A 23,786-nucleotide genomic window follows, 5' to 3' on the forward strand; every position below is an offset into this window, starting at 1 on the left:
GGGCAATGCCTCATGCCAGGCTTTAGAGTGGGGGAATGGGATAGGAATCAGTGTCAGGGGAATGGAAAAGCCCCTACCTCCTCTCCAGATCCCTGCTCCCCTCCCCACCCAGCCTGATTTCTCCCCCAGCCCAGACGCTGACGGAAGCATGTGCCCCCCACGCAGCACTGACAGATGGAGGGAGGAGGAGAGAACAGGCCGTGAGGAGGGAACAGAGCAGACAGATGGGGCGTGGGGGGGAGGGATGGATGGACAGACAGATGGGGGTGTAGGGGATGTGGGGGGAGAAGAGAAAGAGGACGGGAAAGAGAGTGGAGGGTGTGTGGGGGATGCATGGACAAACAAACAGTTGGGGGACAGGATAGGAGAAGAGAAGGGGGACTGCAGGGTAATGTGGAGGGCATGGGATAGAGGAATGGATGGACGGACAGACAGACAGATGGAGGGTAGGGGATGGGGGAGAAGAGAAAGGGGATGAGGAGGAGAGAGTGGAGGGAAGAAGGATGAAGGGACAAGCAGGCAGACAGATGAGGAATAAGGGATTGGGGGGAAGAGCGTGGAAGGCATGGGGAAGAGGGATGGACAAACAGATGCATGTGGAGTAGGAGAGGGGGACAAATGGATGGACAGAGACAGACTGAAGGGCAGGGGATGTGGTAGGGAGAGAAAGGAGATGGAGGGAAGAAAACAGAACAGATGCTGAGACTCCTGCTTCCCTGCCCTCCTACCCTCTACCTGGGCTCTGACCCACACTGCCTCCCTGCTAGGGGTGCAACAGCCATCCCCCCCAGCTCCACAGTGCTCAGGACTGGGGCACAGCAGAGACCAGCAGGCACCTCCTGCCCAGTTTCCAGCTCACTCTTTTTATTTCCTCTTTCTCTTTACAAAAATCACAGGTGCAACCTCTCCCTCCCACCAACCACCGCCACACAGGCCAACAAAATCCTGGCCTCAAATTTCAGGGGTAAGAACTCAGGAGTGCTGGCTGCCTGCTCCCAGTAGGCCAAGGGTGGGTCATGATCTAGGTGCTTGGGGTCCCAGTGTTTCTGCTCTCTTTTCCCAAACTGGAGAGAGAACCAAGATGTCCTGGCTCCCCACCCAGCTTCTCTCATTGCTGGGTGTTTTAATGGGGGTGGAAGTGGCACCCCAGCTGCCCATGCTGGCACCCTCCTCAGGTAGAGGCAGATGCCTCCCTTGCCTGGGGGGATGGGATCCTGGCTCCTGTCCAGCAGGAAGTGGGGGGTCTTCAGGGGAGCAGCATGGGGGCTCCTGGCACAAGCTGGATTGGCATCATCACAGTCAAGACCTGTGGGAAGGCAAGAAGGGAGATAAGGGTCAAGGCAGTGGGGGGTGGGGTCACAGCCAGGAGGGGGAGCAGCTTAAGTGGGGTGGAGTCACAGGGGGGGGAAGAGTCACTGTGGAGCAAATGGGATACAGTCTACCTGTGGGAGGGGTCACAGCACTAGAGACAGGGCTATAACCAGGTGGGTGGGGCCAGAACACACGTAAGAAAGGGGTGGAGACAGAAGAGGTGGAGTCAGAGAAAGGAAGAGCACTCCATTGGAGGAGGCAGTCACAGCCAGGGGCAGAGCCACCAGACGGAGGAGTCAAATGGGGCACAGAAAATGGGGGCCAAGGTAAAGGTCCTGCCTGGGGGAGGGGCAAGGGGAGGAATCAAACTGTGGCAGTGGGACCAATCCCCAGGGAAACTGGAGTCAGAGCTGAGGGAGTGGGGCTGGCTGCAAATGTAAAGCCCTGCAGCCTGGGGTGGGGTTTAGGTGCAGAAGGAGAGGAGCCATAGCCTGGGGGGAGCAGAGATGGAGGTCACTGAGGAAGGCAGCCTGTAGAGGAGAGGGGAAAGTGGGGCGTTCCCAACTGGGCAGAGCTCCCCAAGGCCCTGCCCTGGCACACCTTGGTGCCCATGTGGAACTGGGCACGGCTCCTCTCGGGCTTGATGTGATGAGGGATGTAGATATCGAGGAGGTAGGGCGCTTGCCCGCCCCCCAGCACAATCCGGTCCTCCCCCAGCTCCAGGGACAGCTCCAGTGCTGAGGCCTGGGGAGTGAAGGGAAGAGGTGAGACCAGCCAGGACTCCTCTTCAGCCCCCAGTCCTGCACCCCACTAACACCCATCTGACCCCCCCCCCCCACATCACACATGCCTGTCTTCAGTGTCCGTGCCCCACAGGGCACCTACCCTGCCAGCACTCCAATGTCATGCTGGGAGAACCCCACTCCCCCAGCCATCACTCCAGCACCCCTGCTGAGGGGATGGGGGGAAGGAAGGGCTGCCTTGTGCCCCCTCCCCCACAAAGAACTCACTACTTGGGGCAGATGGATCTCAGCACGCAGGAAGTCAGGACACCTTCCTGGTGGCTCAGCCCAGATGGTGAATTTGGGGACCACAGAGAAGCTGCAGGTGCAGGGGAAGGGGAGAGAAGTTTGAGGAGGAAGCACAGGCCAGGGCTGTCCCTGGCTGTCCCCCACCCAGTCCCAGCCCAGATCCCCCCTTCTTACCTCTGGGGATGGGACAGCTCCATGGGGGTCTCTTGGGTCTCGCCACCTTTGCTGCAAGACAGACACAGACCAAGCTCAGGCCCTGCCCTCTAGTCACTGGCTTTCACTATGTTTGTTCTTGAGTGGGGCAGGAGGAACCCTTCGAGAGAGGCTGGCTCCATACACGGACACACACAAAGCATCCCTCCCCCACAGCACACTTGCCCCCTCCCAGTTCAAACCAGTCTGTCACGTTGGCCCCAGCTCCACAGTCCCCAGTACACAGCTCCTCCTGCCCTGCTCATGCCCCTCACTCCTGAACCAGTCCCCTAAACCCTCCAGGCTCTGCCGGTTACCCTTAATTCATAGTTTCTAGGGTCGGAAGGGACCTGAGTAGATCATCTAGTCCGACCCCCCGCCATGGCAGGAAACAATACTGGGGTCAAACAACCCCAGCAAGATGTTCATCTAACCTCCTCTTAAACACCCCCAGGGTAGGAGCCAGGACCACCTCTCTTGGAAGTTGGTTCCAGATCCCAGCCGCCCTGACCGTAAAGTAGTGCTTCCTGATATCTAGCCTAAACCTACCCTCTGCCAGCTTGTGACCATTATTCCTGGTCACTCCTGGCAGTGCACGGGGGAACAGTGACTCCCCCAATGCCTGCTGATCCCCCTGACTACTTTATAACAGGCCACTAGATCCCCCCCTCAGCCTTCTCTTTTGGAGGCTGAACAGGTTCAGGTCCCATAGCTTCTCCTCATAGGGCCTGCCCTGCTGTCCCCTGATCGTGCGAGTGGCCCTCCTCTGGACCCTCTCCATGCTGACCACATCCCTCTTGAAGTGCGGTGCCCAGAACTGGACACAGTACTCCAGTTGCGGCCTGACCAGTGCTGCATACAGGAGGATCGCCTCTTTGGACCTGCTTGAGATGCATCTGTGGATGCATGATAAGGTATGGTTGGCCTTCCTGACCGCATCCCCACACTGCTGGCCCATGTTCATCTTGGAGTCAATTATGACTCCAAGATCCTTTTCCGCCTCCGTGCTGGCAACAGGGGAGTTTCCCAATCTGTAGGTATGGTCCCGGTTGTTCCTCCCCTGGTGCATCACCTTGCACTTGCCTGTATTAAATCCCATCCTATTCACATCTGCCCACCCTTGTAGCCTGTCTAGGTCTTATTGAAGCCTGATGCTACCTTCTAGTGCCCACATCCCCCACATCTTAGTGTCATCAGCAAATTTGAACAGGGTGCTTTTTACCCCCTCATCCAAATCACCGATGAAGATGTTGAACAGTGCTGCCCGAGGACCGAGCCCTGCGGAACCCCACTGCCCACATCTTCCAGGTTGAGAAGGACCCATCCACCACCACCCTCTGTGTGCGGCCCTCCAGCCAGTTGGCGACCCAATTGACTGTGTGGGCGTCAACACCACAGTCCCCCAGTTTCTTAATGAGAATGGGGTGAGAGACAGTGTCGAATCTCTTCCGGAAGTCCAGGAAGACTATGTCCACTGCTACCCCTGCATCTAATGATCTGGTAACCTGATCATAGAAGGCCACCAGGTTGGTCTGACAGGACCTGCCACTGATGAACCCGTGTTGGTTGCCCCTACGCATGCAGTCCCCAGCTGGGCCCTCATGGATGTGTGCCAGCATAATTTTCTCAAACAGCTTGCCTAGGATCGAGGTAAGACTGCATTCCAACCTGCATCCTCCTTCCCTACATTGCTAACCCAGGAAGCACCCAACATCCTGGGGGCTACATGGTGCTTGGGCAACAGGGGTCCTAAAGCACTGCTCAGAGAGGGCACAATATGGGTCCTGATGTAAATACCATTGAAGGGGAAATCCCACCCAGGGCAGAGGAGGCATCACAGAGGCCCAAACAAGGGAAAGGATGCATGGGGCTCTGGGAACTCCAGAGGGGAGATGGGAGCAGGGGGAGTGTGTGTGAGCAGGTGGAGTCACATGAGGAGAAAAGCTGGGGTGGGGGGGAAAAATCACTGGAGGAAGCGAGATAGGGAGTTTGCTTATGGGAGGGGTCACTGTATGAGGAGGAGGGGCTAAAATCAGGTGGGTGGAGGCAGAGGCTGTGGTATAGGAAAAAGGGCAGAGATGCAGAGGAGACAGAGTCAGAGAAGGGTAGAACACCTCACTGGGGGAGAACCACAACAGGGAAGAGTCAGTGAAGGCCCTGAAAAGGGATGGGGCCAAAGTAAAGCAAAGATCCCACCTGGGGGAGCGTGGCAGCAAGGAGGCAGAGGGGGGCACAGAATGGACCACAGGGGTCTCTATGGGCCCAGGGGGCTGGTCCTGGCACTCGCTGAGACCTTCTGACCCCTTTCCCCCCCAGCTCACTCAAGGTCCATCTCCTGGATGATAGGCCGGGACTTGGTGCGGATTGTCTGCTCTGAGATCAAGCCCATGAATTTGCGGTTCTTCAGCACTAGCCATTCTGCAGAGACACAGGAGGGAATGGGCAAGGGGGAAAACCACCCCCTTCACACCCCCTGCCCACCCAGCCCTGACAGTGCCCCTCACTCCCAACCTGCAGCCCCCTCCACCCATCCAGTTGGTGCCCCTCAGTTGACCAAAAGGCCCCAACCTCCTCCAGCTCTACCAGTGTCACTCACTCCCTACCAGCAACCCTGTCCCCAAACTCTGCTGGTGCCCTTCACTCCCACCCTGCAGCCTGTCAGCCAATACCTGGGTGGTTTATGTTGGTGCTGTATTTCTCTGCAAGTCCTTCCAAGGCAACAGTGATGAAGAACTCCTTGAACAGTAGGTTGGCCTGGTGCAGACAGGGCAAGGGAAACCATATAGATACAGGGGCAGCATCAGGTACCACCCACCTGAGCTCATCCCCCACCCACTACCAATCCCTCTACTCTCATGCTCTCCATATTGCTCCAATAGCTGCTTGTGGCCAAGGAGTTCATCTAAATGGGACCTCCCCACTCCTTCATTTGCCCACCCTAAAAGGAGACTGTGTGCATGTGTGTATGGGTGGGGAGCAGGGAGCTCTGTATGTGTGTCAGGGGGATCATTCTGGGCAATTCCTGTGTTGTACATGTGTATATGTGCATAATTGTACATGCTGGAGTCTGTGGGGGAGCACTGTGTGCATACATGCGTGTGTGTAGGGAGGATGTTGTGGTGGGTTCCTGTGTGCACAGGTGTGCTAGAGATGTATGGTTGCATAACAGGGCACTGCATGTATAGATATCTGTGCACATATGCATGTGTGTGGCATGCATAGAGCAGGCAGTGCATGCATATGTGCACACACACACAGAGACAACACCATGGGTGGTTTATGATTGCGCATGAGAGAGAGAGACAGAGAAATGCTGCATGTAACAGGGAAGATGGTACTGGGAAGGGCTGCGTGTGTGTGCATTAGGAATGCAGTACTGAGGGGGCAGGCTGCATGTGCATGTGTGCCACAGTTCATGGGGAGCAGATAGAAGGGGGTGCTCACCTCCAGCTTGTTGAAGAAGCCCGTGTTGATGACCACATCATAGGCAGTGCACCCATTCCCACCTGCAATGGACCACACTGGTTAGTCCTGATGGGGGAAGGGGGGCAGGCACATTCCTCTCCCAGCTGCTCACTGCTGGCCCCAAAGACCCGCAAAGAGGATTTTGAGGAGGGGTCAGGGCGGGGGGTGAGAAGTGCTGCAGTAAAGTCCAGCCAGGCAGAGGTTGTGGCAGGCCAGTAGGGGGCGCTCCTGCGTTGAGCCGCCCATGCGCCCGACCACCTGCCAGGCTCCGAATGCCTTCCTAGGGGCGCCTTATGTCCAGCCTGACCCCTTCCCGGAGCACACTCGCTAGCCTGGGGGTAACATAGCTGCCACCACCCCAAGAATGGACTCACTCTTGGCCCTGTGTCCTTGGGGAAACACAGGCCTAATGTCCTAGGAGTACTCGACCCAGTACAGGCACTTGGGGCACTTCCCCAAGTCAGGGGGCAAAAGTAGAGTCTCCCTTAGTCCGCAGACCTAAGGGGTCCCTGAGGCATAATTTAGACCTACCCCTCAATAAGTCTCCCACATCAGTCACAAAGGAAGACTTTATTAGTTACAGGGGCAGGGTGAAAATAGGGTACAAGATTGAGCAATATTCTAGAAATCCTAAAGAGCAAACAGTCTGGCTGAGGTAGCCTTTTGATCACACATCTGAGTTACTGCCAGCTAGATATCTAATCAGATCTTGAGTAGCTTACTCACAAGCATCTTCCAGAGGCTGGTGAAGTTTCCCTTCTGGAGGCAGGCGGTTTCCAGCTTGTGAGTTTTGGGGCGAGAGCGAGCCAGTTTCAGATGGTAAGGCTTCTCTGTGTCCCCCGCATGGCTGCCGCCCCCTTCTCCTAGGCAGTCCTAATTTATATAGCCCCTGTAACCTCATTCACCTGGTCCAGTAGAGGTCAGCTCCAGTTGGCTTTCCGCCAACCAATTTGAAATACGTCATCAGTTACTGGGCAGACTCCAGCCTACCAGGTAGATGCCCCTCACCCAGGTAGCTGATACCAGTCACGCAAGCAGAGGAAACAGGTTTCTCCTCTCCCTCAGGAATGCAGCCAGCTCAAGTTACCTAAAGAGACAGGCTGAGGTGTGAATCCTCTGTGATGGGCCTATTTTAATCACATTGTCACAGGGCAGAGAATTTGGGGAGAAACCAAGGTGGCTTTCTGCCACAGAGGTCATAGGAAGGCCTGGCTCTGGGTTAGACAAGGGGGCCACAGGGAAAAGTGGGCAGAGGGGGAATGACTCACTCTTATCCAGCTCGGCATGGGGCTCCCCCAGGCTCATGGGGATGCGGAAGGCCGAAGCACTGTCAGACTCGATCAGACACTCCAGCTCCTGGGGGGTGAGGTCGGGTGGTGGTGGGATATGTGGAGACCGGCACACATTCACAAAGACTTTCTCGGTGGGATTGGCATGGGTCTTAATGCAGAACCCTGGAGCAAGACATGGAAGAAAGGGTTAAAGTCTTTATGCTGTGACCTGGACCCTCATCCAGACCCACCGGTGCCCTTCACTCACTCCTTCACACAGGCACACGTAAACCCCACCCCAGTGCTTCTGCTCCTGACCTGCAGCCCTTTTACCCACCCATCCCCACAGCTTTTATTCCTAACCCATAACCCCCACCCCAGTCTCCCTAGTGCTGGTGGTACCCCTCACTCCCAATCTGCAGCCCTCTGTCCGCCCTCAGCCCTGCCAGTGCCCCTCCCTCCCAATCCACAGCCTTCTGTCCCCTCTAGCCCTGCTGGTCTCCCTCACTCCCAACCTACAGCCCCCTGTTCCTCGAACTGTGGGCTGGGCTTCCCTCACCACCAAGCCCCAGACTGAGCTTTTTGTGGTGACAGCACTGTACCTGGCTGAGGCCGAATAGGTTTGGAGTCTGGAGCTGAAGGCATTGTGCTCTGTATCTTCTGCGTTGCCTGGAAGGAACAAGAGGAGGATAGTGATGCATTAAAGGCACTAGCTCCAACCCCACCCCTCACCAGATCCCAGAGGAGACTCCCTCCGCAACACATGCTCTGAGAGCCTGTGAGGTTCTACCCCAGCAAGATCCCAGCCTGTGACCCCCCCACACCTCCCCCAGCCTGAAGATCCCCTTAGTGGGTCCCACCCATGAGAAGGATTTCATAGATCCTGCAAAACACCTGGACCTGCCCCTCTCCCACCCCTTTACACTTCCAACAGGACCCATGGACCAATCTTTTCATCATGCCAGATGTCCCTGGCCCTAAGGGAACCACTGCTCCTGGATCCCAAAGGGTCTGATCCCCAAGCTGATTCCACCCTGTCACAGCATCCTAGAGCTGTGGGGCTGGCAGAGCCCCCACCAAGGTCCTATCCAGCCCAACCCCCCTGTCTGAAGCAGGGTCAGCCCCATCCATGTCTTGGTTCAACCTACTCCTAACACTACCCCACAGCCCTGTCGCACAGCTACACGGCCATCATCCAGGAATGCTAAGAGCCTCCAAACCTACCCCAGGGGAAGCAGGGGAATGGGAGCTAGCAGTGTCTGACCACTGCCGGGTTGTTGCATATGCTGCAGAGATCCAAGGAAGAAGACTCTGTCCCCACAACAAGCAAGGCAATACTCCCCACCCCATCCTTACTGATCTAACCTGGGAGAAAAATCCTTTCCAAAGCCCCCGCTTGATTCAACAGATGCAAAGAAACTGAATTCCCATAAAGCTCATAACCTAAACCAACAAAACCCAAGTCTTGTGGCCCAGATACAGGCCGTGGAATGGACAACCCACCTCTGCAGTGGGACAACAATCCATTGGCCCAGCTCTGGAACCCAAGGGTGAATGTCACGGCCATTTGGCATGCCCCACATTTCCCCCAATGCTGATTTTAATTGTTAAATGTAATAAAAGGCCCTGCATTCAGTACTGGGTGGGAGGATAGGAACAGAGGTTGGGGGGAGTGACAGTAGCATTTGCTCCTTGGGTCCTGGATATGCTAGGGCTCAGGGACAAGCCCAGCAGGGAACAGTTTAACTCCTTGAGGGGCTGCCAGTTGGACAGACCAGTGTAGCCAACTTGCCACAGGCCAGCCCAGCACCACCCCCCAGTGTCACCCTCAACCCCTTGCTCTGCCTTTCGGTTGCTCTGCTTTTAGCACCCTGCCTTGGCACCCCCGCCCACCCACTAGTCTGCTTTCAGCTCCCTGTCCAGACGGTTGCTCTGTTTTGGCTGCTGGCTTGGCTACGCTGCTTGCAGCCCCCGTCCCATGCTCCCTGCCTTATCCACTGCTCTACTTTCTGCTCCCCGCTCCGGGCCCCGCCCAATCGCCTGCTCATGCTGAAGGCCGCCCACCTCAGAGTAAGCACCGTGAGCCCGGCAGATCAACACAGCAGAAAGCTCCCAAAGCGGGATCAGAACCAGGCTGGCCGGCGCCCCACAAGGCCCCACGCATAAAGCCGGCGATGCCACGTGCCCCCCAGCCGCTCCCGACCTGCAGCAGCAGCCGCTGGAACTCCTCGTCCCCGTCCCCGTCCCCGTCCTCCTCCAACTCGGCCGAGAGCAGCGACTTGTCCGTCAGCGCCGCCATCGTAACAGCTAAGCGCCGGGCTGGGAAAAGGGACCTGTCAGAGCCGAAGGGAAACTGAGAAGCAGAAAAGGATCCCCTCCCCCCCATTTCCGCCCCGCAACCAGGAGGGAAACCAGGCGTCCTGGCCCCTGCCCGGGAGAACCCAAGTGTCCGGGCGCCCCTCACCTAGCTCTCCTCAGACGCGGACCCCGCCCCCACAACTCCTGACAACGGTCGCTAAGGCCCGAGGACCGTACTTCCGGTGCGCGTGAGCACGCGCGAGGTTTAACTTCCGGGACGCGGGCTGTGCTAGAGGGGAGTGGAGCTGACGAGCAAGCCCCGGTTCCAATCACGTTTCCACGTCGGGGCGCCTCTCATTGGGTGTTCGGGCAGCACTTCCGGTATCGAAAGGAGCCACTTCCTGGTGCGGGAGGTGCCACACTTCCGGTATGGGAAGCCACGCTTTCTCCGGGCTACGCCCTTCCATCAAAGCGTAGTCTCTATGGTCTCTGGGAGGCTGGAAGTGGATGCTTGGTCCTGGGGGCAGAGTCCGGCGGGAGCCTATGGCGGAGAGCGTGGGGGCAGGTCCCGCGTCCGTGCGGGGCATCTACGAGGCCCTGGACTACGGGCCTGCGCGCGAGGGGGTGGGGCCAGCCCAGGTAAGGGCTGCCCCCCCTCCAGGGGGGCTGGGGGCGGCCCAGACGCCTGGGTTCTTTACCAGTTGAGGGGAAGACGTGGGGTCTGATGGGTTGGATCGTGGGGAGCCAGGTTCTACCGGGGGGCAGGACGCCTGGGTTCTGTTCCACCCCTAGAAAGGGGGTGGAGGCTGCTGGGTTAGACCAGGGCAGGGGTGGCTGGGACTTGGATGTCTGGGTCCCATCAGTCTTTCTTCCCCCGCAGATGCTTGAATCCACCCCAGCCTGTCCCTGCCCTGTGGAAGCTGCTGGGCAGGAGATGTGGCAGCACCAGGCTGAGGGGCCCGTTGGGGTGGCCTGGGTCTTGCCTGGGATGGGGGTGGGATCTCCTCCGCAAGGCTGGAAACTCCTCCTGTCTTCCCCATAATGCTCTTAATGGCCTCCCTGTTGCAGAGGGAAGTGGATGGTTTCTGTATGAGCCTAAGCTCACAGCTTACCCTGCTAACAGACATGCCTGTGCACCTCTCCTTCCCCACAGGAAGGAAGTGGTGGCTTGGGGTTTGCTGTGTCAGCAAGTCCAGGGCTGGGGCTGGGATAGAGCAACTCAGGCCATCTGGGCCCCTGGTGCCCCAGGGGGGAGGAAAGGGGAGGGGACAGGGAGTCGGCAGCAGATGCCTCTCCCTCCCTGGCTTGTGGCTCAGCCAGTGAAGGTCAGGGTCTGGGGGGCGATCTCCCCCTGTCTAGGCCCATGCCCAGGAGCCACAGAAACCCCCGCAGAGGTTTCCTCAGAGCAGCTGTGTGCCATGGAGATGGCGCAATTTGCCTGAGCTCAGGCTGTCAGGGGTTGAGCTGGGTAGGGCGGGGGAGCCCAGGCGCCTTAGCGCAGGGGAAGCTGGAAGCCAACTCACTGGACCCCTCTCCACTTCCAGAGCTGGCCGTGAACCCCAGACATCCTGAATCCCAGGCCACACTGCTTTGAGCTTTACGCCCTGCTCCCTCAGCTGCTGCCAGGACTCCTACCTTCCTTCCCTGCAGTTCAAACAGAAGAGCTAGTCTGTGCGTCAGTGCCCCCCTCACTGAAAAAGAGCCAGGTCACAGCTCATCCCAGCTCCCCTCCATGTTTCTCATAACAGGGAACTGTGACCTTATCAGTGATGTCACAGAAAGGAGACTCCATGAGTCAGGAGCAGTAGAGGACTTAGGACTCTTGCATTCCATGCTTCATTACTAAGAGGTGGCAACAATGGGGTGACCTTAGAGGCTGGGAGCTGTAGCCAAAGGCTTTGAGCTTGGATCCCAGGTTTGCATTCAAGGTCTATATCTGTGTGTCTTGCTCTTCCCACTCCCCTCCAAGGCCTGGCTGGATGCCCACGGTCGGAGCTTGGGGCATTTCATAGATGGCAAGTGGTCCAAGCCAGAGGGTCGGGAGACGTGGGTCTGCAAGAGCCCGGCCACAGGTAAAAGCCTGGACAGGGGAGGGGGACCCCTTTCCCCGAGCTCTGACCTGACTGGGTTAAACCCTCTCAAGAATGGGTGGTTAAGGTCTGAGGGAGCTCTGTGGGCAAGGAGAGGGGCTGGGCTAGAGCTGTGGGCTGTGTTGGGGTTGGGGGAGGTGGGAAGGGTGTGGCTATATTTGGTAGTGAGAGGCAGGGCACAGATCTCTCTACTGGGGACTGTGCCTGTATGAGGGAGGCAGCAGGAGGGTGGAGTGTGGGGAAAGGGGGGTATGGGGGCAAGGCCTGTGGGTTGATCTGGGCAGTGTGAGGTGATTTCTTCCCCATCCCCCACATTCTGTTGATCCCTCCCCTCTTCCTCAGGCGAGTCACTGGCCACCACCCTCCAGGGCCAGCAGGAAGATGTGGAAGCTGCTGTCCAGGCTGCTACCAAGGCCTTTGAGAACTGGAGCCAGCTGCCCTGCCATGCCCGAGCACGGCACCTGTATAAGTGAGCAGGGGGTGCAGGGGAAGGGGTTGGCCTCCCCCTCACCTCTGTGCCGGTTGGGAGCAGAGCAGTACCCATAGTGGGAGGACTGTATCTGTATTGGCAGTGTGGAGAGGCGGTAAGGAAGGCCAACCGCACCTTGGCATGCATCCACAGATGCATCTCGAGCAGGTCCAAGGAGGTGATCCTCCCCCTCTACGTGGCACTGGTCAGGCCGCAGCTGGAGTACTGCATCCAGTTCTGGGTGCCGCACTTCAAGAGGGATGTGGACAGCATGGAGAGGGTCCAGAGGAGGGCCACTCGCATGATCAGGGGACAACAGGGCAGGCCCTATGAGGAGAGGCTGCGGGACCTGAACCTGTCCAGCCTCCAAAAGAGAAGGCTGAGGGGGGATCTTGTGGCCTGTTATAAACTAGTCAGGGGGGACCAGCAGGCATTGGGGGGTCACTGTTCCCCCGAGCACCGCCAGGAGTGACCAGGAATAATGGTCACATGCTGGCAGAGGGTAGGTTTAAGTTAGATATCAGGAGGTGCTACTTCACGGTCAGGGCGGCTAGGGTCTGGAACCAGCTTCCAAGAGAAGTGGTGCAGGCTCCTACCCTGGGGGTGTTTAGGAGGAGGTTAGATGAACACCTTGCTGGGGTTGTTTGATCCCAGTACTCTTTCCTGCCATGGCTAGATGATCTGCTCAGGTCCCTTCCGACCCTACAAACTATGAAACTATGGTGGGGGGAGAGTGTTGCAATCTAGTGGCCACAGCCTGTATCGCAGCCTGGGCCAAGCTGTGGGGCTGTGCCCATATCTCCTAGTGTGGTGGTGTGCCTGTTGGCACCGCCCCCTGCTACCCCCCTCATACTGGGATTGGGTCCTGGGGGTCCAGCACTGCCATTTCCCATCTCCTTATGCCAGGATTGAGATCCAGATGAGTTGGGGGGGGGGGGGGGCGCAACACTGCCACTTCCTGTCCCCCTCATGCCAGGATTGGGTCACGTGGGTCCAGCACACCCCCCACCCCAAGCTTCCTGTACTGGGATTGGGTCATGGGGCCTGGCACCGCCCCCATCCAGTCCCTGTACACTGGGATTGGATGCTGGATAGGAGGTGCCTAGTGTCTCAAAGTGTGCCCTGTTGCCACCCTGTGGCCACAGCCTGTCGCCACCCTGTGGTGGTAATGTGACCAGGACCAGTAGCTCCCCCTGCTGGAGAGCAAGAGCTGCTCCATGATTGACCTGCTCCACATCCAGCTGTGGCCTGATCCTGATTTGCAACTCCTTTACCCAGCCTGACCCGGATGATTCAGAAGCACCAGAACACCTTCACAGTCCTGGAGAGCCTTGATACTGGGAAGCCTGTGACAGAGGCCCGAGTCTGTGATATGCCCTTGATTGTCCGCCACTGCTACCACCACGCAGGCTGGGCCCAGCTCATGGGGGTGGAGATGAGGGGCTGGGAGCCCCTTGGTGAGTGTTTACCCCTGGCAGGCAGGGGGTGGGTGCAGCAAGGTCACTTGGCCTCTGCCCTTGTTTTGCTCTCTGCAGGGAGCCCTGTTATAAGAAGGGGAAACTGGGACACAGATGAGGTGGGTAGGTTATTGAGATGTGGCTCAGCTGAGCAGAGTGTCCCAGCTCCTTCCTTTTACCTTGTTAGATTCCCTCTTCCCTCCCAGAACTGGGAGAGAACGCAGGAGTCCTGGTTCTCACTTCCCCTGCTCTAACCCCCCAGAGCCTACTCTCCTTCCCAGTCTGGGGTAGAACCCAGGAGTCCAGGCCCCCAGGCTTCCCCTGTTCTGGTCCCTTAGACCCTGCTAATTCCCAGACCTGGGCTAGAACCCAGGCATCTAGACTCCTAGACCCCCTCTGGCTGGAACCCACCAGACCCCAGTCTCCTCCCAGCATTGGTGGAAAAAACCCAGGTGTCCTGGTTCTCTCTAATCTCTCTTTCTTTCTCTCAGGGGTGGTCTCAGCCATAATTCCCTCTGGTTCCCCATTGGTGCTGCTGGCATGGAAAGTCTGTCCTGCCCTGGCTATGGGTAGGTGTGTATTGGGAGGAGGTTGATAGTACCCCCCGCCAATATGTATGTCTCCAGGCCCTGTATGGATGGGGTTCTGCCAGCTCTGGAGGCTGTTCCCTGGGGATCCCCAAGCCTGATCACCCAGTATGGGGTCCCCTACCCTTTATTAGGGTGATCTGGGTCCCCCCCAGCACCTCATGTATAGCTGGTTTCCCCCTTGCCCCCTCTACCTTCCCCCCTCCAGGGAACACAGTGGTGGCGTTAGTCCCACCCACTGCCCAGCTCTCTGCCCTGCTGCTGGCTGAGCTCTGTGACCAGGCTGGGCTTCCCTCGGGTATCCTCAATGTGATCACAGGGGCCGAAGCACTGGCTGGGATCCTGGCCACCCACCCTGGGGTTGATGCTGTAGCCTTCGCCGGCTCTGCTGAGGTACATGCCTGGAAGGGGTTTGCATGGTGAGAGCCAGCTTTGCATGAGGGCTATGGGTCGTCTACTTTGATGTGCACAGTGGCTTTGCATGAGAGCTTGGGAAGGGCACCTCTGTGTGCAAGGCAGCTTTGCATGAGGACTAGAGCACCACTCCACACACAGGGTCTTTGCATGAGGGATCCTGGGAAGGTGGCTGTGGTGTGATGTGTGCAAGTGAGCTTTGCACCTAGGCTTTGGGATTTGCTTCACAGGTGGTCTCTGTGTGTGGAGCAGCTTTGCATGAGAGCTGGAGGATCTTTCCACGTGCAGGGTAGAGTTTCACTAGGACCAGGGATCTCTCTGTGTACAAGGCAGCATTGCACAAGTGCCGACGAATCTCTCCATGTGTAGGGCAGCATTGCATGAGGGCCTGGGGACCTCTGTGTGTATGTGAGGGGACACTGTTTGAGGGTCCAGAGACTTTTGTGCCTGCGAGGGAGCTTTCTAGCCTCCATGTGACTCGGTGCAGCAGGCAGGCAGAGCTTGGGGAAAGCCAGGATCGAGGGCTGGGAAGGTTTCTGAGAACATCATTGTGTGTGTGCATGTGCGCATGCGTGTGTGGGGTGGGGAGGAAGCTGGGTGTCACCTGCCCCTCCCTCTCCCTGCCCCCCAGCTGGGCCGCAGCTTGCGCCAGGTGACAGCAGGACTGGGGAAGAGGCTGTCCCTGCAACTGGGAGGCAGGACCCGTGTCCTCATCTTTGAATCGGCTGACCTGGACAGCGCTGCCACGGGGCTGACAGAAACCCTCAGCTCCCACCAGGGCCTGGTGAGTCAGGGGGAAGGGGAGGGAAGGCAAAAGGCCTGTCCCCTCCAGGGGGCACCAGCCAATGCAGGACCTAGGGCCTCTGGTCACCAGGTGGCGCTGGTGTCCCATTAACCCCTTTCTCCCCAGTTGCTGGGTGGAGGGGCACCTCTTGTCCTGGTGCAGGAGGCTGTGGCTGGGGCCCTGGTGCAGCGGCTGAAGGCAAGGCTGGGAGCGCTGCGTGTGGGGGAGGCACTGGACAGAACCACAGATGTTGGGGGCCTGGTGGACGAGGTGTGGCGGGCAGCTCTGCAGGCCCATGTGGATGAAGCAGAGGCAGAGGGGGCCGAGGTAAGAGCGGGAAAGCTGTGGGGGGGCCATCTGCATGACTTGGGTCTGCCTTTGCATGAATACTTGTGCAGCGCACCAGCATGTGCCCCTGGGCACTTGTGCACAGCAGGGTCCTCTTGTGGGGTTTCTTCAGTGGATGAAGGAAGGGGGGAGAGCGTCTAGACAACAAAGACGGACACGTGTGTTCTCTCCCAGCGCTGGGAGGGGTCTGGTGGGTTAATAGCAGGGGGCTGGGAGCCAAGACACCTGGGTTCTCTCCTCAGCTCATGGAGAGCAATGGGGCCTGCTGGGTTACAGTAAGAAGGGGCTGGGAGCCTGGGTGCTTGGGTCCTAGCCTTGCCTCGGGATTCTCTCTCTCCTTGAGGCTCACGTTTTTCCCTCCCCCGCAAGGTCTTCCAGGCATGGGCAGCCCTCCCAGCACAGGGGTCCTACTATCCCCCAACCCTGATCATTGGAGCAGACACCACCTCGCGCTGCATCCAGGAGGAGGTAGGGGGCATCCCAGCTCTGCCCCTCAGCCCTATGTGGGGAGCAGGTGCCCCTGGCATTCAGGCTGGGGTTTGCAGCTGCCCAGCCTGGCCCCAGGGGCTCTGAGCCTTCCTGCCCTCCCCAGCCTCCCCAAGCAAACCTTTCTTTCTTCCTCCTCCACCCCAGGTCTTTGGGCCAGTGTTGGTGGTACTGCCTTTCCGGACCACCAAGGAGGCCATTGCCCTGGCGAACAGCACCCCATATGGGCTGGCTGCCAGCGTTTGGACTGAGAAACTGCCCCTGGCCATGGAGGTAGCATGTAGGTCAGTCCTGATCAGCCCCTCTGGCTCTGTAGTAGGGCGGGAGGGAATCCAGTGGGAGCGGGGGCTGGGGAGAGGCAGCTCTAGTGATCCACTCTTGCCAGCTGCCCCCCCCAACCCTGCCCGTGCAGTTCCCTTCCCCATGCCCAGGCCTGCCCCTGTCCCCAACCCCCCTGAAAAATCTTTTCTTAGGAGCTGCACAGATCTGGCTCCAGGTCTCCCTGCCCTCAGCTCCCAGGAGAGTCCATTCTGGGGATCCAGGTCCAGCACTTCCCCCCTCCTCCCCACTCCTAAGTGAATCCATTCCTGAGACTCGGGAACCAGGTTCACCATTTCCCCCCCCACCCCCATACGCACACACACACATCACACACTGCACACCACACCCCACCACTAAGTGAGTCTGTTCTGTCCAGCTCTGGGTTTTCCACCCCAAGGGGCTTTTTTGTAGTGGGGGGGGAGCAATCTGGGGGTCCCTCCTGTCTTGGCCACCCATGCCTGGCTCTGATGCAGCCTGCAGGTCGGCACAGTCTGGATCAACGGGCAGCGCATGTATGATGCAGCCGCCAGCTTCGGAGGCTGCAAGGAGAGTGGGTTCGGGTGCAATGGGGGCAAAGAGGTAAGAAGGGGGCAGGGAGTGGGACTGGGCTGGCAGGGCTCTGGCTGAGGTCACGGCTGGTAGGGTTGTCTTGGCTGGATGGGGCATGGAGAAGCAGGGCACATGGTGGGGTGCCAGGCTGGGATGGGCCTGTGGGAGATGGGCAGAGCACAATCTTGAGGGAGGGAGGAGTTACCAAACCAGCTGGGCCTGGTGTGCAGTTTCGAGCTCTAAATTTCAAGAAGGACACGGAGAGTTTAGAGAAGGGCTAATCTACTGGAAGGGCTTCCATAAAGAAGAGGGAGAGTATCTCTTCTCTAGCTGTAGAGAGTAGGATGCGGAGCAGTGGTATGAAGTTGCAACAAAGCAGGTTTAGATTGGATACTGGGGAAATGTCTTTGTTGTGGGGCAGTGGACTAGACGCCTAGGGGAGCTGTGCACTTTTCTTCATTGAAGGGTTCAAGAAGAGATTGGACAGGCACTGGTCAGGGATGATCTAGGTGTAGCTCTGCCTGTGTTCTGCTTTGGGGTTTCCCAGGCTTCTGGGCTTTGTTGCTGGTCACATGGGGCTGGGAGGGAATTCTAGCCCCCCCGCCCTTCTTTCTGCTACAGGAGTCAGACTGTGTTTATACTGCGTCCAGTTTTGGGCACCATACTTCAAGAAGGATGTAGACAACCTCGAGAGGGTTCCAAGGAGGGCCACTCATATGGTTAGGGGCCTGCAGGCAAAGCCCTACAAGGAGAGACTGAGGAAACTGGATCTCTTCAGCCTCTGCAAGTGAAGGCTGAGAGGTGATCTTGTGGCCACCTACAAATTCACTGGGGGGAGGAAGGGGCAAGAGATGCTCTGTTTACCAAGGCACCCCTTGGAGTAACTAGGAACAATGGCCACAAACTGACAACGAGCAGATTTAGGTTGGACATCAGGAAGAAATCTTTATGGTAATGAACCAAGATGAACATGGGCCTTGTCATGCATCCACAGATGCATCACAAGCACATCTAAGGAGGTGATCCTCCCCCTCTATGCGACATTGGTCAGGCCGCAGTTGGAGTACTGTGTCTAGTTCTGGGTGCTGCACTTCAAGAGGGATGTGGACAGCACCGAGAGGGTCCAGAGGAGGGCCACTCACATGGCCAGGAGTCATCAGGGCAGGCCCCATGAGGAGAAGCTATGGAACCTGAACCTGTTCAGCCTCCACAAGAGAAGGCTGAGAGGGGATCTGGTGGCCATCTATAAAGTTATCAACGGGGACCAGCAGGGAATGGGAGAGTCCCTGTTCCCCCAAAAACTACTGGGAGTAACTAAGAATAACGGCCATAAGCTGACTGAGAGTAGGTTCAGGCTAGCTATCAAGAGGTGCTACTTTACGGTCAGGGTGGCTAGGATCTGGAACCAACTTCCAAGGGGAGGGGGATGCTTGCTTCTACCCTGGGGGTCTTCAAAAGGAGGCCAGATAATCACTTAGCCGGGGTCATTTGACCCCAGTACTCTTTCCTGCCCATGGCAGGGGGTTGGACTTGATGACCTGCTCAGGTCCCTTCTGACCCTACCAATTCTGAAACTGAAATGGTTGCCCAAATCTGGAAATGGCTTCCAAGGGAGGTGGTGCTCTCCCCTCTCTTGGGAGTCTTTAAGAAGAGGCTAGACATGCACCTTGCTGGGTCATCTAATCCCAGCGCTCTTTCTTGCCCATGGCAGGAGATCAGACTTGATCTACTCAGGTCCCTTTCGTCCCAAACATCTATGAATCATCTATGAGCAACCTTCCTCAGAGGCACTGGGCGTTGGCTGCAGCTAGAGCTGGGGATTTTGACTGAGCTGGGCCAGTGTTCTTGCTGGCTTCAAGCCAGAAGTTCCTGAAAAGAGGGTTTTCCCTTTTGCTCAGGGTCAAACCAATCCCTAAAGTTGGGATCAGGAAGGAATTCCGCCCCCCAGTTCAGACTGGTGGAGGCTTGGGGTGGGGAGCATCAATAGGACATTGGCTGCTATGGTTCCCCTGCTTTACGTGGTGGTAGGTTGAGCTGTGGTGTCTTGTGTCAGGGTTGACAGCAATTTTACAAAGAGGTTAGATTATGGATTTGTACAGAATGGCTTGGATAGAGAGAATTGTGCCTCAGGCAGGGGGTTGGACTGGATGCCCTCTGGAAGTCTCTTCCAGCCCAACTTCTCTATGCTTTTATGACCCAGCTGGCCTTGGCTTCCCCTCTAGGGCCTGTATGAATACATGCGACCGAGCTGGGAGAGCCGGATCCATTCCAGAGCCACAGACATGAACTACAAAACTTTTGCCGCCTCCAGCAGTGCAGCTCCCTTCCCTGTGCCTGGGCAGGCTAAGGACCCCCCCAGTGGTCCAACTCAGGAGGCACACAGACCCAGGTAGCAACCCCTGGCTGGCACTGAGATGTAGCTGGCTCTGGGGTGGAGCACAGTGCAGGGGAGGTGGGGGGTTCAGGGGCCACTGATTCCCCTCTCCCTGTCTTTGGGTTTCCACAGTGTGGACCGCACCTATAAGCTGTACTATGGGGGAGCTCAGAAGCGCCCTGAGGGTCTGTCTTCCCGCCCCATCCTCGACTCCACTGGCCATCTGATGGCATACATCGCCGATGGCAGTGCCAAGGACATCCGCAATGCTGTGGAGGCTGCACACAAGGCAGCACCGCGGTGAGACCCCCAAGGACACACCTGGGTTCTCTCCCAGTGCTGGAAGGGGGAGCAGGGTTTGGCTGGTAATGGCAGGGGGCTGGGAGCCAGAACGCCTGGGTTCTGTGCCCAGCACTAGGAATAGAGGGGAGTCTGGATTAAACCTGCAGGTTTGGGAGCCAGGACACCTGGGTTTGGTGAAGGGAGGAGGTTATGTCCCAGCTCTCAGAGAGGACTGGAGTTGAGAATGTTGGAGCAGGGGATCCAAGGATGCCTGGGTTCTGTGCCCATTCCATGCTGCCTCAGTTTCCCTTCCCATGCAGTGAGACGGGTGCCTTCCTTCATGAGTAGCCACCCCTCTCCCCACCCAGGCCTCCACTCAGCCAGGGTACCCAGTGCGCACCTAAAGCCCAGGGGTTAGAAGGTTTGAGGCCAGTGCCAGGACCCTGATAACCCCAGCACCTCCCTGACCTGGCCTCTGCCCCTCTTATCTTGGCTCGTGGCTGCTCCTGTCCCTGGACCCTGATGTGGGAGGCACTGCTGGGCTGTTATCACTTCTGTGGGAGCCTGTGAAGGCCACAGCCTTGGAAATGGCTGTCATGGGCAGTGGAGATCTCTGTGCTATTCCCCTTCCTCCCCTTAGTACTTCATACCACATGGGGCAACACGGGCAGGTTCCCCCTGGGAAATGGCCTCTTTTCAGTGACAACAAGACTGAAAACCAGCCAATCCTCATCCAAAAGACCAATGGAGGGAAAGTGGGGGCATCTGCTTAAGGGGGCCTGGGTGTCCTGCTGGGACTACATCTCCAAAAATGCGCTGGGTGGGGGGCTAGTATGTCGGATGAGTGCTTTGCCTTTGAGCATCGTGGGAACTGTAGTCCTGCCTAGGTGTCCCAGCTCTTGGAGAGATGTGGGGTGTGGTGGAGCTCACGGAGTCAGGACCAGGACAACTGGATTCCATCCTAGTTCATGGAGGTGTGGTGGGTCTGCTGGAGCTGGGACCACTTGGGTTCTTTCCTGGCTCTTGGAGGGGGGTATTTGGCCTATCCTGGACACCTGGATTCCATCCCTGTTCTTGGAACCAGGTGGGGCTGGGAGCCAGGATGCCTGGGTTCCTTCCTAGCTCAGGTCTGTCAGGGATGAGAAGCCAGGATGTCAGGGTCCTATCCCAGCTGCTTCCCCACAGGTGGAGGGGGCGGTCGGCCCACGCCCGAGCACAGGTGCTGTTCTACGTGGCAGAGAATCTGGGGCTGCGGCAGACGGAACTGACAGCTGAGCTGGCAGCACTGATGGGGGTGACCCCTGAGCAGGCTGCCCAGGAGGTGGAGCTCAGCCTGGAGCGCCTCTTCCATTGGGCAGCTTCCTGCGACAAGCATGGGGGGGCCCTGCAGGTGGGTGGGGCCTGGCTGGGCTGGGGGCAGGGGGTTATGGGCAGCAGAACACCCCTAAAGGCAGTCATTCATCCAGGTGTAAAAGTAGCTCCCCCCCCAGAGAGGGGGCCCTGGACATCTGGGTTCTTTCCCCACTTTTGGGAAGGTCGTGGGGTCTGGTGGGTTGGATCAGCGGGGTCAGGGATGACTGGGGGAGGGGATTGGGTGGGGAGAGCTGTGGGGGAAGAGAGGTGCAGAGAGCAGGATAGGAGGAAGCCAGAAGGTTGGGGCTTTGTGGGGAGAGAAGCTAAACCATGGGGACGTGGCTTATGAGGGTGGGGCATGGTGTGGGCAGGACTACCCCTGATGGGTATAGGTCCATTCTGTGGGTTTGTGGGGGGCACCACCCTTTTCACTGCCTTCCCTTCTGCTCTCTTCACCCCCAGGACACGCCCTTGTATGGCACCAACCTGCTGCTCCGGGAGCCCCTGGGCGTGCTGGGCATCGTGTGCCCTGATGAGAACCCACTGCTCAGCTTCATCAGCCTGTGGGCACCAGCTGTCGTGTGGGGCAATGCCGTGATCATCATCCCCAGCCAGCGCTACCCATTGCCTGCCCTGGGCCTGTGCCAGGTACTACCCCAGGCTGTGGCATGGGCTCTGCCCAGTGGGGATGATGTTTCATGGAGCCAGAGATTGTGGGTGTGAGGGTCTGCATCTGCTGCCCAGACCCCCAGTAAGGAAGAGCTTCTCCCCAAACCCAGGAGGTGGGGGAAAGGAAGCAGCAGGGAACAGGAATCAGAGGTTGTGGTAGGGGAATGGAAGGGCAGAGTTGGGAGAGAACTCAGGTGTCTAGGTTCCCCTGCGCCCCCACCCTGCCCAACTGGGGGAAGAACCCAGGTTTCCTGCCTCCCCAGCTCCTAATTCCCACCCAGGGAGAAAACCCAGATGTCCTGGCTCCCCTGACCCCGAATCCTCCCAGAGTGGGGAAGAAATCCAGGCGGCTTGTCTTCCCTGCCCCCCAATCCCCTCCTAGGACAGGGAGTGAACCCAGGCATCCTGGCTCCCTGCTCTAACCCACTGGATTCCACTCCCTCCCCAGTGGTTCCCCTTACCCTTTTCAACCCCTGCTGCCTGAGCCAAGTCGCTTGTTTATTATGAAAACAGCTGAAGCAGTTGGGACTTGCCCCTTCCCTCTTCTGCTGGCCAGCTGCACCCAGCTGCCCCTCAGTAGTCTGAGATCCCCACCACGGCGCCAGGCATGTGGTTGTTTCCTTTTCCCGCTGCCTCCCTCAGGGGTTTTGCCTGCAGCCCGACTTCGAAGCAGCTTTATATATCCACTCTCCTCTCCTGACCCAAACATCAGGCTCCTCTGGACTTTCCCAGCCTCTCTGCTCCTACCCACTACATCCCACTCACCTCCCAGAGTGGGGATAGGTAGGATCCAGATGTCCCATTCCCCATGGCTGTCACCTGCCACTCCCCACTGACCTCCCAGAGCTGGGGGAGATTCCAGGTGTCCTGGCTTCCTGCCCTCCCGTGGCTCTAACTAAACAGACTCCATTCCCCTTCTAGAGCTGGGAGGGAACCCAGGCATCCAGGTACCCAGCTCTTCTCTACACCAACCCACCAGATCCCACCCCACTTTCAGTACAGGGAAACTACCCAGGTGTCCTAGCTTCTCAATCCCCTACTCTTACCTGCTGGATCTCAGTTCCCTCCCAGAACTCAGACAACCAAGGTGTCCTGGTCCCCAGTTCCCACTGCTGTAATCCACTGGGCCCCTCCTCCATACTGGAACTAAGGAAGAACCCATGTGTCCTGGCTCCCAGCCTCTGTATTCTTACTAACTAAATCCCACTTCCCTCCCAGTGCTGAGATGAAAAGGACCTAGGTGTCCTGGTCCCCAGTCACCACTGCTGTAGCCTGCCAGATCTCACTCCCCTCCCAGAGCTGGGAGAGAACCCAGGCATCTTGGTTTTCACCCCTCAGCTCCAGCTGGCTCTGACGGCCCTCTCTGCCCCCTGCCCAGGTGCTGGACACCTCAGATCTCCCTGGGGGGGTGTTGAATGTTCTCACAGGTGACCGTGACCACCTGGCCCGGACACTGGCCCTGCATCAGGACGTCCAGGCCCTTTGGTACTTTGGCTCCCAGCAGGTGAGGCCAGTTGCAAACCCCACCCCCTCCCCCTGCCCCTCTGCTAGTGCGGAGAACCCACACTCCCAGCCCCACTGCTCTAACCCACCAGACCCCACTCCCCTCCCTAGCCTAGGCCTGGTGCCTCCTGGAGGGGGGAGAGGCTCCTTATTAACCCCTTGTTTCCTGCAGGGCTCCCAGTTGATGGAATGGGCCTCGGCTGGGAACCTTAAGCGGACTTGGGTGAACTGCGGTGCCCGGCGGCACTGGGAGGACCCAGCTCAGGGAGCAGGCGAGGAGTTCCTGAGCCAGGCCACCTATTGCAAGAGCATCTGGGTGCCCATGGGCGATGTGTTTGCCAACTGAGCCCTATGGGCCCCATGCACCTGCCCCCAGCACCTGCAAGGGCTCCAATAAATGTGCTGAGAAGTTTCCGCCACCTCCTGAGGGGTTCCCCCTGCATCAGAGCGTCGGCCATGGGAGGAGCACTGGCAGGGGAGAGAAACTGAGGCAGGGAGATGGGGGGAGAAGAGGGAACCTGGTGTTCTGGCT

General features: G+C 58.1%; 2 protein-coding genes across 7 annotated transcripts; one reads left to right on the plus strand and one right to left on the minus strand.

The window, feature by feature from the left end:
• Window positions 1-842: 842 nt before the first annotated feature.
• Window positions 843-9,854, minus strand: PIH1D1 (PIH1 domain containing 1). Of its 3 annotated transcripts, none has more exons than XM_090047663.1 (11): window positions 9,735-9,854; window positions 9,474-9,603; window positions 7,873-7,939; window positions 7,268-7,453; window positions 5,979-6,040; window positions 5,204-5,288; window positions 4,856-4,952; window positions 2,517-2,567; window positions 2,322-2,412; window positions 1,912-2,055; window positions 843-1,306 (listed from the first exon to the last, which is right to left on the minus strand). In XM_090047663.1, exons 2-11 carry the CDS (start codon window positions 9,567-9,569, stop codon window positions 1,247-1,249), a joined length of 939 nt encoding a protein of 312 aa, XP_089903789.1. In that variant the 5' UTR covers window positions 9,570-9,603; window positions 9,735-9,854; the 3' UTR covers window positions 843-1,246. The 3 variants fall into 3 exon arrangements, with proteins under 3 accessions (XP_089903789.1, XP_089903790.1, XP_089903791.1); XM_090047664.1 differs by having other exon boundaries at window positions 9,474-9,589; window positions 9,735-9,781; XM_090047665.1 differs by lacking the exon at window positions 2,322-2,412.
• Window positions 9,855-10,003: 149 nt separating this feature from the next.
• On the plus strand, window positions 10,004-23,673 carry ALDH16A1 (aldehyde dehydrogenase 16 family member A1). 4 transcript variants are annotated; one of them, XR_016442377.1, is made up of 18 exons: window positions 10,004-10,207; window positions 11,538-11,640; window positions 12,001-12,127; window positions 13,406-13,584; window positions 14,076-14,153; window positions 14,380-14,564; window positions 15,217-15,369; window positions 15,496-15,696; window positions 16,087-16,185; window positions 16,351-16,487; window positions 16,998-17,103; window positions 19,296-19,462; window positions 19,580-19,747; window positions 20,617-20,703; window positions 20,915-21,119; window positions 21,545-21,730; window positions 23,090-23,255; window positions 23,427-23,664. XR_016442377.1 is itself a non-coding variant. In XM_090047658.1 (18 exons), the coding sequence occupies exons 1-18, from the start codon at window positions 10,076-10,078 to the stop codon at window positions 23,598-23,600; spliced, it is 2,613 nt and encodes an 870-aa protein (XP_089903784.1). In that variant the 5' UTR covers window positions 10,004-10,075; the 3' UTR covers window positions 23,601-23,673. The 4 variants fall into 4 exon arrangements, 3 of the variants coding, with proteins under 3 accessions (XP_089903784.1, XP_089903786.1, XP_089903785.1); XM_090047658.1 differs by having other exon boundaries at window positions 23,130-23,255; window positions 23,427-23,673; XM_090047660.1 differs by having other exon boundaries at window positions 14,491-14,564; window positions 23,130-23,255; window positions 23,427-23,673.
• The last annotated feature ends 113 nt before the right edge of the window (window positions 23,674-23,786 follow it).

Source organism: Crocodylus siamensis, chromosome 5 (genome assembly GCF_052110815.1).
Source record: "Crocodylus siamensis isolate JL-2025a chromosome 5, ASM5211081v1, whole genome shotgun sequence".
Classification (NCBI taxonomy): domain Eukaryota; kingdom Metazoa; phylum Chordata; order Crocodylia; family Crocodylidae; genus Crocodylus; species Crocodylus siamensis.